At 44.9% G+C, this 13533-nt stretch overlaps 1 protein-coding gene across 1 annotated transcript in view; it reads left to right on the forward strand.

The window, feature by feature from the left end:
* Positions 1–13533, forward strand: part of dct (dopachrome tautomerase) — a 42008-nt gene that overhangs the window by 12519 nt on the left and 15956 nt on the right. The window contains exons 4-5 of the mRNA XM_041198730.1: positions 5169–5335; positions 6837–7016. Coding sequence (XP_041054664.1) covers positions 5169–5335; positions 6837–7016 — 347 coding nt within the window. The remainder of the gene's footprint in view (positions 1–5168; positions 5336–6836; positions 7017–13533) is intronic.

Consider the following 13533-nt stretch of genomic DNA (forward strand, 5'->3'; position numbering starts at 1 on the left):
TCCACTCGACCACCAGAAGAGTTCATGGAGAATGCATCCCCACCAATCACTGCAGCTCCGCAGCCAGTTAATACTCTGAGGAGCATTAATAGGCTGGAGATGGGATTTTCACTTCTTTCTTATGTGTAAGTCCGAACTCAGAGAGCTAACAGCCAATCTGATTGGCCAAGGGATGCATCTGTCCATGACAGTATCGGTAGGAGTGACCACCGCACAGTCATTGTGGAGACGAAGTCCCGCCTTCACATTGTGTTGTGTAGCACTACCACCGTGCTAAATGGGATAGATTTTGAACCGATCTAGCAACTCAAGACTGGGTATCCATGAGGCGCTGTGGGCCATCAGCAGCAGCAGAATTGTGCTCGAACACAATCTGTAACCTCATGTCCCGGCATATTCCCCCACTCTACCATTACCATCAAGCCTGGGGATCACAGAATCACAGAGTGCAGAAGAGGTCCTTCGGCCCATCGAGTCTGCACCAACACATGAGAAACACCTGACCTACCTACTTAAGCCCATTTACCAGCACTTGGCCCATAGCCTTGAATGTTATGACGTGCCAAGTGCTCATCCAGTTACTTTTTAAAGGATGTGAGGCAACCTGCTTCCACCACCCTCACAGGCAGCACATTCCAGACCGTCACCATCCTCTGGGTAAAAAAGTTTTTCCTCACATCCCCCTCTAAACCTCCTGCCCCTCACCTTGAACTTGTGTCTCCCCGTGACTGACCCTTCAACTGAGGGGAACAGCTGCTCCCTATCCACCCTGTCCATGCCCCTCATAATCTTGTACACCTCGATCAAGTTGCCCCTCAGTCTTCTCTGCTCCAATGAAAACAACCCAAGTCTACCCAACCTCTCTTCATAACTTAAATGTTTCATTCCAGGAAACATCCTGGTGAATCTCCTCTGCCCTCCACTCCAGTGCAATCACATCCTTCCTATAATGTGGCGACCAGAACTGCACACAGTGCTCCAGCTGTGGCCTCACCAAGGTTCTATACAACTCCAACATGATCTCCCTACTTCCGTAAACTATACCTCGATTGATAAAGGCAAATGTCCCATATGCCTTTTTCACCACCCCACCAACATGCGCCTCCCCTTTCAGAGATCTATGGACACACTCAGAACTTCCTAGTGTCATGCCATTCATTGAATACTTTCTTGTCAAATTACTCCTTCCAAAGTGTATCATCTCACACTTTTCAGGGTTAAATTCCATCTACCACTTATCTGCCCATTTGACCATCTCGTCTATATCTTCCTGTAGCCCAAGACACTCTGGTTCAATGAAGGGTGCAGGAGGGCATGCCAGGAGCAACACTAGGCATGCCTAAAAATGAGGTGTCAACCTGGTGAAGCTATAACACAGTTCTACTTGCGTGCCAAACAACATAAACAGCAAGTGATAGTTAGAGCTAAGCGATCCCACAACCAACGAATCAGATCTAAGTTCTGCAGTCCTGCCGCATCCAGCCTTGAATGGTGGTGGACAACTAAACAACTCATTGGAGGAGGAGGCTCCACAAATATCCCCATCCACTATGATGGAGGAGCCCAGCACATCAGTGCAAAAGATAAGGCTGAAACATTCGCAACAGTCTTCAGCCAGAAGTGCCGAGTGGGTGATCCATCTCGGTCTCCCCCAGAGGTCCCCAGCATCACAGATGCCAGACTTCAGCCAATTTGATTCACTCCATGTGATATCAAAAAATGGCTGAAGGTACTGGATACTGCAAAGGCTATGGGCCCTGACAATATTCCAGCAATAGTACTGAAGACTTGTGCTCCAGAACTTGCCATGTCTCTAGCCAAGCTGTTCCAGTACAGCTACAACACTGGCATCTACCCAGCTATGTGGAAAATTGCCCAGGTACGTCCTGTACAAAAATGCAGGACAAGTCCAACCCGGCCAATTACCACCCCATCAGTTTACTCTCAGTAAAGTAATGGAAGGGTTCATCAACAGTGCTATCAAGCAGCACTTGCTTAGCAATAACCTGCTCACCGATGCCCAGTTTATGTTCCGCCGGAGCCATTCATCTCCTGACCTCATTACAGCCTTAGTTTAAACATGGACAAAAGAGCTGAATTCCCGAGGTGAGGTGAGAGTGACTGTCCTTGACATCAAGGCAGCATTTGACCAAGCATGGCATCAAGGAGCCCCAGCAAAACTGGAGCCTGTTTGGAGTCATACCTACCAGAAAGGAAGATGTTTGTGGTTGTTGGAAGTCTGTCATCTCAGCTCCAAGACATCATGCTAGGAGTTCCTCAGGGTAGTGTCCTAGGCCCAATCATCTTCAGCTGCTTCATCAATGACTTTCCTTCCATCATAAGGTCAGAAGTGAGGATGTTCACTGATGATTGCACAATGTTCAGCACCATTCACGACGCCTCAGATACTGAAGCAGTCCATGTCCAAATGCAGCAAGACCTGGACAATATCCAGGCTTGGGCTGACAAGTGGCAAATAATATTTGCGCCACATAAATATCAGGCAATGACCATCTCCAACAAGAGAGAATCCAACCATCGTCCCTTGATGTTCAATGGCATTACCATCACTAAATCCCTCACTATCAACATCTTGGGGGTTATTATTGACTAGAAACTGAACTGGACTAGCCATATGAATACCGTGGCTGCAAGAGCAGGTCAGAGGCTAGGAATCATGTGATGAGTAACTCACCTCCTGACTCCCGAAAGCCAATCCAGCGTCTAGAAGATACAAGGCAGAAGTGTAATGGAATACTCCCCACTTGCCTGGATGAGTGCAGCTCCCACAACGCTCAAGAAGATGGACACCATCCAGGACAAAGCAATCCACTTGATTGGCACCACATCCACAAAGATTCACTCCCTCCACCACCGATGCACAGTAGCAGCAATTTGTACCATCTACAAGATGCACTGCAGGAATTCACCAAAGCCCCTTCGATCACATCTTCCAAACCCATGACCACTACCATCTAAAGGGACAAGGGTAGCAGATAGATGAGAACACCACCACCTGGAAGTTCCCCTTCAAGTCACTCACCATCCTGACTCGGAAATATATCGCTGTTCCTTCACTGTCGTTGGGTCAAAATCCTGGAACTCCCTAACAGCATTGTGTGTGTACCTTTAGCACATGGACTGCAGCGGTTCAAAAAGGCAGCTCACCACCACCTTCTCAAAGGCAACTAGAGATGGGCAATAAATGCTGGCCCAGCCAGCAAAGCCCACATCCTGTGAATGATTAAAAAAAAAAGCAGCTATGTTTTCCCAACAACACCAGCACCAGCAGTGGCCAGGGCTTGGACTACAATCAGTCCTGTTATGAACAGGATGGGGATTAATTTAAACAGCACTAATTTCTCCTCTCTTCACCCATCTATAAAAATAAAGGTGTTTTTGATTTGCTTCCCCTTTTATAAGCAGCAGTTTATATCCCAACCACTCAATTTTGGTGTGATCCAATTTTCTATTAATAGCCCCACAGAAAAATTGAGATAGGATGAACTCAAAAGAATAGCTAATTTGCACACACTCAAATCGCAGGAAGAGGGTTGCAAAGTTGCCTCCTTTGCATTTATACTATGAAAAGGGAATAGCAAAAAGGAAGATTTACAGTGAAGAGATCACCAAGAAAAAAAAATTGTTTCGCGAGAATTCCAGAGTCCAGAATTTAAAGTCCAATGAGGTATTCTTTCACGGAGGTTGGTGAGTTGAAAACCAATGCTGTTTAATTCACTTTTCTAGTGGTGTTGAATTCACACAATGAGATGGGCATACAGAGATGAATCTGTCTTTTAAGTGATGGTACAGAAATTCCAGCAGAAGCAGTGTTGATGAGGCCAGGTGTCCAACCTAGGCCAGAGCTCCTTGTCTGTGATGCTGCTAGTTACATGGTAAAATGGCAGACAGAGAATTTGCAGTACAGCAAGGCAATATACTGGTTCCACAAACCAGAGTCCATGTCACATGACTCCCACCTCTTCACACTAATGACAATGGGCATATATCCCTTATCTGCATCCCTGAGACTGTTGAATGTCTCAACCATTAAGAATTGAAAGGAAAGTCCTTTGTCTTAGCAGACAAGTAGACTCCTGTTGGCCAGCTGGAGTAATGAATTGCAGATGGACTTTGTGTAGCTCTCTTAGAATTTGGTCTGTGCAGCCCACCATGTGGTTTTTCACAGATAATGCTGTACGAGTTTCTTTGATGCTGCCAGGTAGCTTCTTTTGTTCAAGGGTCACAGACAGACATAGATCCAGCCATTTTAGGTTGTGTCCAGTTTTAAATTTTGAGAGATAGCAATGAGCATATCGATATATTTTATAAAAAATATACAGGGTGAGGTCTTATTTCCTCGCAAGTAACTAGTTCTAAATCCCGGAGCAGTTAAGTGTTGGGGGGAGGAGTGGGTCTCATGGCGGTGAGGTAAGGTGAAGCCTGGGGATGTGGGGAGAGGGGATGGGTCCTGATGGAGAGGTGGGGGTGGGGGGTATTAGGGAGTACCAGCAAGATACAAATTTTGTGGGGGGGATGGGGTTTCTGATATGGAATGGGGGCCCTTGACAGAGGCCCTCACCCAAGGCCCCAGCAGGGTGACCTGTCGGCTTCCCCCTGTCCCTGAACTCCTCCTGTAAGCCTCAAAATTGGTGGGTGGAGCCATTTAAGAGCAGCAATTGGGGAGTGAGCAGGTGGTCCATCCTAGGCCTCACCCGCTCCACATAAAATTGCAGGCAGGCTGGGTATGGGCAGGAGGGGGGTTCGGAGGGCTACCCACGGAATATTATGAGCCCTCCACCTGCAAACCCACCAGCAGGAGACCATAAAAATCTGTCCATGATTTTCTAAGGACCCATTTCTTCATGTCTTCCATCCAAATACTGTTTCAGTTTGGTTGAAAAAAAGATGTTTTGTAATTAATCTGTTCTTACACAAATGTGATGAAGATGTTCCTCCAAAGTACTCTCTTTCATTTTTGATCCAGTGCCTATAACTTTAGCCTATTAGCTCAGCTCAAATTGTGAAATTGCAAACTAAGAGTTTATTTCATATCATTTCATGGCACAGTATGCTTAACCACAAATATGCCACATCACTGAACCACTGTGTGTTTGACCTAGTGTATATTTTTGACACTGAAGCATAATCCAATTTCTGTCTCTCAGAAACTCATAGGAAATGAATCATTTGCACTTCCATATTGGAATTTTGCCACAGGAAGAAATGACTGTGATGTCTGCACATCTCCTTTGTTGGGATCTATGCGCCTTGATAACCCAACATTAATAAATCAGAGTTCCAGGTTCTCACGGTGGGAGATTGTATGCAATAGGTTAGTGATTAAAAACTGCAAATTGCATTTGAGTTCTGAATTAAACATTACTGCAATCCCTACATTGAAACACTGACTAAACTTAAAAAGTATTTTGTTCGTTGTAAAGAGGTTGGGATATCTTATGGTTTTGAAAAGCATGATATAAATGCAAATTATTTCTTTCTTGCTCGGTGATCTGTAAGTCCATTACCACTCAGAATATGCTTTGCTTAGATGACTTTCTGATACCATTAATTCCTTCTATCCACAGTCCCATCTTAAATGGGGTGCAGACTTGTTCTATAAATTCAATTGTCCACATAACTTCCCATCCAGACCAAATCTATATGTTTGAATAATGGTAAATTTGCAGATCCTTTGTTGCTATTGTAGGGTTATGCTGTAAGTATGTTGTGATCAGTGATAGCACTATAACATCATGGGCAGAATTTTCTGCCTGTCGGGCAGGAGGGCCTGATCCAATCACCAGTGAAGCGGGCTGCACCGCCATTTTACGTGGGCAGACCAATTAAGGCCCACCTAGCATGACTTCTGGCGGGAAGCACTATGCGCTCCCTGTGCGGGTGGGGGGAATCCCTAAAAGCGAGAGTGCACTCTTTCACGCATGCACACGAAAGAGCATACATCTCCCTGAGGCTATGTGCAGCCTCAGGGAGATCACCAGGACTTTAAAAAATATTAAAAATAGAAAAAAAAATTCCATTACATGTCCCCCTCATATGACAATGTCACATGAGTTGGGACATGTTTATAATTTACAGAATAACTTAATTACAATTTTTAAAACCCCGCAAGAAACCTCATCCCGCCGGTGGATGAAGTTTCATATTTTCTCTATTTGCCGCCGTGGCTCCTGGCCTGCCCGCCAACCTTAAGGTTGGATGGGCAGTTCCTTTAATTGGTTAAATGGTCCTGTCAATGATTTCGATTGGCCATTGACAGGTCAGCGGGCTCACCTTCTTGAAAATTTAAATGGGGCGGGGTGACGTCAGGTCCCACCCCCTGCTCGCCGACGGCAAAATTCTGCCCCATGTAACTGACTCTATGACCCACACTCTTTCAAAGCACAGCTCTGCAGTAGGATTCAATTTTATTATAACGTTTGTGAATTCTTTTATAGCATCATTTTCAAGCTATGCAATGACCTTGCTACCATTACCAATATCAATGCAGTTATTGTAAATAACAATTAATTCAGTCAGTTAATGCAATAATTTGCATTATAGACCCAAGACAAATATTGATCAAAATTGATTCGCTGTCTAGTTTAAATGCAGCTACCAAAGAAAAATCTAAGTTTATCCTTTCCTCATTGTGTCTTATTCTTGTTTTATACAGATGTCCCCAAAAAGAATAAAGATCTACATACTGGGCATTATGCAGTTCTCACAATCTTTACATCAGTGGCACTTACAAGCCCCACTGATGTAAAGATTGCCTCATTGCTATTGAAATTCTAATATTCAATATTATTGTGATTTTCATTTAAAATTTGCAGTTTGGATGATTATAACCGCTTGGTCACTCTCTGTAATGGAACAAATGAAGGTCCAATCAGGAGGGGCTTTATGGAAAAGAATAGCGCTCGGCTGCCAAGCATGGAGGATGTACGCCATTGCATGTCTCTTAAAGAATTTGATACCGCACCCTATTTCCAGAATTCTAGTTTCAGCTTCAGGTAAGTAAACTTTCACTTGAAGAGGGAAGTAACCATTAATTTGTTTTACTATGAATGAAAACTTTATGGAAAAAGCATTGCTTAAGTAATGCTGAAAATACTCAAGAGTTTATCATGCACCTCAGCAAATATCAGTCAGGAGAATTCCCATGAAAATTCCAGTTCAGGGAACATTTTGAGGAGTTAAATTTAGTTGTGTAGTGCCTGTTTTAAAAAATATTGTGATCTAAAATTTACATTTACACTTGCGAATGGGATGTGCGCACAACTCCATCTTGATAAAGGGGTTTCTGCATGCCCTTCAAATGACTGCAGGCAGTCTATAGAACAGTGAGATCATGAAGCTAATCAGTATGCATTGTTGATTTGAAGTCACCGCTTCCATTTTTAACACATACTCCAGCCACCTCACATAGCTGAACACACCCTTAAATAGAATGTAGGAATGCCTTGACCGGCACTGTTCAAAGAGATCATTAAATACATAGTTAGTGGGCTATTCCTTCTTGCTGCTGATATACTTGTACACTTCCTTGGAAGGCTTCTATACTCTGCCAAAATTTAATTAAGTAATAAAGTGGGAGCATTTGAGCAGGTCTTCTAGTACCTATTCTATCATTTAAAATCTTATGCTGAAATGTGTTGCTTTCAGACATGGCTGATCTGGTGGGGCTTCCATTGGAAATTGAGCATGGAGAGAATTTTCTCCCCGTCGGGTGGGCTGGGCGGGAGCAGGCACGGACTGGTGCACAGCCGATCGCCGGCTGCGCATCACCGTTTTACATGGGCGGGCCAATTAATGCCTGCCCAGTGTGAAGCGCATCCGGAAGCACTGAGCACTTCCTGTGCGGGGGGAGGAGGGAGAGTTGGGGCCTGTGCTTTTTCACGCATGAGCATGAAAGAGCGCAGAAATCTCCCTGAGGCACAGAGCTGTCTCAGGGAGATTACTTTGATTATGAAGAATTGAAATAAGGAAAAAAAAATATTCAAGACATGTCCCCTCATGTGACAATGTCACATGTGCCGGGATATGTCAATGAATTTTAATAAAAATTTTTATTTAATTTAAAAAGCCTTCATGAAGCCTCATCCCACCTTTGGATGAGGTTTCAAGATAAATGCAAAGGCCGCCTGGGCTCTTCGCCTGCCCCCCAACCTTAAGGTTGGACAGGCAGCCATATTATTTGTTTCGAGTGGTTGTTAACTGGCCTTAATAGGCCTTTTACAGTTCGGTGGGCATGCAGCCGACTCCGGGTGCATGCCTGCCAAACTGAAGATTGGAATGACACACGGTGACATTGGGACGCGCGCCCGATGTCACTGCATGTCATTTTACATGTCGGCGAGCAGGGCCCACCCCCACATGCTGACCAGAAAATTCAGGCCCATGACTTGAAGAAAAGCATCTGTTGATGGTATGCTGTATTTGGAGAAAGAAGAGAGGTCACATAGAGGAGGTCAAGCTGCTAGATGAGGGACGAGGTGGAGGGTTCTCAGGAGGAGAACATTTCCACAGAAATATTCGGAGAACAATTCTCTTACATCAACTTTATGCAGTACCAATGTTTGAGAGTATTTGCAATTGAGTACGAGTTGCTTCACAGAAAAGGCCATGCCTGAAATCTGTTAACTTGTTAACTACTGTAGTCATATTTCCTTCAACAATACCTTCCAAACCTGTGACCTTTACCACCTAGATGGACAAGGGCAGCATATGCATGGAACACCACCACCTGCAAGTTCCTCTCCAAGCTTGACTTTGAACTATATTGCTGTTCCTTCACCTTCTCTGGGTCCAAATCCTGGAACTCCCTTCCTAACAGCACTATGGATGTACCTACACAATATGGACTGAAGCAGTTCAAGAAGGCAGCTCACCACCACCTTCTCAAGGGCAATTAGGGATGGGCAATATATGCTGGTCTAGTCAGTAATGCCTACATGCCATGAAAGATTTTTAAAAACTACAACTTCCATGCAGGGCAAGGATAGCATTGCCTGTGGTTGTCAAGGTGATCATGGCTTTTAATTTTTATGCATCTGGTTCTTTCCAGGCTGTTGGTGGAGATAGAAGTAACATCTGATAGTTTGCAGTGCACTAATGTATAAGGGAGATCACTGAGCTTCTCTGTACAATGAGAAACATATTCAGCATATTCACTCCTGCCAGCAACAAGCAGGTGGAGTGAGACCATAAGACCAAAAGACATAGGAGTAGAAATTAGGCCATGTGGCCCATCGAGTCTATTCCACCATTCAATCATGACTGATAAGTTTCTCAACCCCATTCTCCTGCCTTCTCCCCGTAACCTTTGATCCCCTTACCAATCAAGAACCTATCTATCTCGGTTTTAAAGACACTCAATGACCTGGCCTCCACAGCCTTCTGTGGCAATAAATTCCACAGATTCACCACTCTCTGGCTAAAGAAGTTTCTCCTCATCTCTGTTCTAAAAGGTCTTCCCTTTACTCTGAGGCTGTGCCCTCGGGTCCTAGTCTCTCCTACTAATGGAAACATCTCCCCACATCCACTCTATCCAGGCCTTTCAGTATTCTGTAAGTTTCAATCAGATCTTTCTAAACTCCATCGAGTATAGAGTCCTCAAACGTTCCTCATATGTTAAGCCTTTCATTCCTGGGATTGGTCTTGTGAACCTCCTCTAGATCCTCTCCAGGGCCAGCACATCCTTCCTGAGATACAGGGCTCAAAATTGCTCACAATTTTCTAAATGTGGTCTGACCAGAGCCTTATAAAGCCTCAGCAGCACATTGCTGCTTTTATATTCTAGTCCTCTTGAAATAAATGCCTGCATTGCATTTGCCTTCCTAACTACCAACTCAATCTGCAAGTTAACCTTAAGAGAATCCTGGACTAGGACTCCCAAGGACTCCAGACTTCTGAATTCTCTCCCCATTTAGAAAATAGTCCATGCCTCTATTCTTCCTGCCAAAGTGCATGACCTCACACTTGCCCATGCTGTATTCCATCTGCCACTTCTTTGCCCATTCTCCTAACCTGTCCAAATCCTTCTGCAGCCTCCCCACCTCCTCAACACTACCTGTCCCTCCACCTATCTTCGTATCATCTGCATACTTAGCCAGGATGCCCTCAGTTCCTTCATCCAGATCATTAATGTATAAAGTGAAAAGTTGTGGTCCCAACACTGACCCCTGTGGAACTCCACTAGTCACCGGTCGCCATCCTGAGAAGGACCCCCTTATCCCCACTCTCTGCCTCCTGCCAGACAGCCAATCTTCTATCTATGCTAGTACCTTACCTCTAACACCATGGGCTCTTATCTTACTGAGGAGCCTCCTGTGTGGCACCTTGTCAAAGGCCTTCTGGAAGTCCAAGTGGATAACATCCATTGGCTCTCCTTTGTCTAACCTACTCATTGTCTCCTCAAAGAATTCTAACAGATTTGTCAGGCATGACCTCCCTTTGATGAAACCATGCTGACCGTGCCTTATTTTACCACGCACTTCCAAGTATTCTGAAATCTCATGCTTAATAATGGACTCTAAACTCTTACCAATGACTGAGGTCAGGCTAATCAGCCTGTAATTTCCTGTCATTTGCCTCACTCCCTTCTGAAACAGGGGGGTTACATTAGCGATTTTCCAGTCCTCTGGGACCTTCCCTGACTCGAGTGATTCCTGAAAGATCACTAACACCTCCACTATCTCTTCAGCTATCTCCTTCAGAACTCTGGGGTGTAATCCAGGTGATTTATCCACCTTCAGACCTTTCAGTTTTCCTAGCACTGTCTCCTTGGTAATGGCCACCATAGTCACCTCTGCCCCCTAACTCTCTTGAACTTTGGGGATGTTACTCGTGTCTTCCACCATGAAGACTGACGCAAAGTACCTATTCAGTTCCTCTGCCATTTCTTTGTTCTCCACTACTACTTCTCCAGCATCATTTTCCAGCAGCCCAATGTCCACTTTTGCCTCTCTCTTACTCTTTATATATCGAAAAAGCTCTTGCAATCTTCTTTTATATTACTAGCTAGTTTACCCGCTTATTTAATCTTCTCTCTCCTTATTTCTTTTTTAGTTATCCTCTGTTGGTCTTTGTAGGCTTCCCAATCCCCTGGTTTCCCACTGCTTTTCACCACATTGTATGCTTTCTCTTTAGCTTTTATGCTGTCTCTGACTTCCCTTGTCAGCCATGGTTGCCTCGTCCTCCCTTTAGTATGCTTCTTCTTCCTAGGGATAAATTTTTGCTGTGTCTCCCAAATTACTCCCCAAAACTCCTGCCATTGCTGTTCCACTGTCTTTCCTGCTAGGCTCATCTCCCAGTCAATTCTGGCCAGCTCCTCCCTCATGCCTCTGCAGTTGCTTTTATTCAACTGTAATACCGTTACCTCTGATTCCAGCTTCTTCCTCTCAAATTGCAGGATAAATCCTATCATATTATGGTCACTTCCTCCTAAGGGTTCCTTCACCTTAAGCTTCCTTATCAAATCTGACTCATTACACATCACTAAATCTAGAATTGCCTGTTTCCTAGTAGACTCCACCACAAGCTGCTCCAAAAAGCCATCTCGTAGACATTCCACAAATTCCTTTTCTTGGGATCCACTACCAACCTGATTTTCCCAGTCTACCTGCATAATGAAATCCTCCATAATCACTGTAACCTTGCCTTTCTTACACGCCTTTTCTATCTCCTGGTGTATCTTGTGCCCCACATCCTGACTACTGTTCGGAGTCCTGTACATAACTCCTATTATGGTTTTTTTACCTTTGCGGTTCCTCAACTGTACCCACACAGATTCTACATCATCTGACCCTACGTCATTTCTTGCTATCGATTTAGTTTCATTTCTTACTAACAAAGCAACCCCACCCCCTCTGCCAACCTGCCTATCTTTTCAATAGAATGTATATCCTTGGATGTCAGTCCTGATCCCATCGTAGCCATGTCTCCGTGCCCACCACATCATACTTGCCAATTTCAATCTGTGCCACAAGCTCATTTACCTTATTTCGTATTCTACGTGCGTTCAGATACAACACCTTCAGTCCTGTATTTCCCGTCCCTTTCTCATTGTCGTCCCTTTATTTGATGTGCTTGAAATTAGATTCTAGCCCTTTACAAACATTCTGTCCTATTTTGTGTTCTGGAGACTTTAATAGCCTCTCCTGGGCTCTCCTTTCTTTTCAGTTTTTTCATAATTTTCCATGAAGTTGAATCCACCCCCCACACGCTAACCTGCTGCTTTGTTTCCCATTAGTCATACTTCTTGGAGCTTTACCTCCCCCCCAACCCCCGGTTTAAAGTCCTGTTGACCACCCTATTTACCCTTTTCACTAGAACATTGGTCCCAGATTGGTTCAGGTGGAGACTGTCCCAACAGTACAGATCCCTCCTGTTCCAATACTGATGCCAGTGCCCCACGAAATGGAACCCCTCTTTCCCACACCACTCCTTTAGCCACATGTTTACTTCCCTTATTCTGGCGTCCCTATGCCAATTTGTACGTGGCTCGGGAAGTAATCCGGAGATTATAACCCTTAAGGACTTGTTCTTTAATTTAGTTCCTAGTTCCTGATAGTCCCCAAACAGGTCCTCTTTCCTAGTCCCGACGTGGACCACAACAATTGGATCCTCCTCCTCCCTCTCCAAAATCCTTTCAAGCCGGTCAGAGATGTCTTTCACCAGGCACTGGGCAGGCAACATACCATGCGGGACTCTCGATCCTGCTTACAAAGGATGCTATCAATTCCCCTAATCATAGAATCCTCTACAACTACTACTTGTCTTTTTGCTCCCCCCTCTTGAATGGCCTCCTCTGCCACGGTGCCGTGGTCAGCTGGCTCATCCTCCCTACAGACCTGTTCCTCATCCACACAGGGAGCAAGTACATCGTACCTGTTGGACAAGGTCAAGAGCTAAGGCTCCTCTGTTCTTGAACACAGGATCCCTCTACCTGCCTCACACCCTGCTGACCCTGACACTGACCGAACTTGAGGTACTTAATCTACTCGGTGTGACTGCCTCCTGAAACAAAGCGTTCAGGTAACTCTCTCGCTCCTGGATGTGTCGCAGCGTCTGGAGCTCAGACTCCAGCTCATCAATTCTGAGCCGGAGTTCCTCCAGCCACCAACACTTGCTTCAGATGTGGTCACTGTGGTTCGCAAGGGATCTGCCAGCTCCCACATCATACAGCTACAGCACATCACCTGCCCAGCCATCTCGGCTTAGATAATTAATTTATTAATTAGCTTTGCAGTGTTTTTTTTTTCAAATTTGGTGTAGATTTCCTACCAACCAATCAGGTCACAGCTTTCCTGTGATGTCACTTTTTCAGTTTTGGCTTCATTTACTCTGTGCCCCGAGGTCACCACTCCGGTGCTCCTCCCTCTGAGTCTGCTCCCTGGAGACAAGGCCGTGAATCCCGAGGTAAGCTAGATTTATACTCACCGCTCCGGTGCTCTTCCCTCCAAGTCTGCTCCCAGGATTTACTCACTAATCAGCTGCTTTTTCTTTAAAATCCACTTTCAGAAGAGT

This window comes from Carcharodon carcharias, chromosome 11 (genome assembly GCF_017639515.1).
Source record: "Carcharodon carcharias isolate sCarCar2 chromosome 11, sCarCar2.pri, whole genome shotgun sequence".
NCBI classification, from domain to species: Eukaryota; Metazoa; Chordata; class Chondrichthyes; order Lamniformes; family Lamnidae; genus Carcharodon; species Carcharodon carcharias.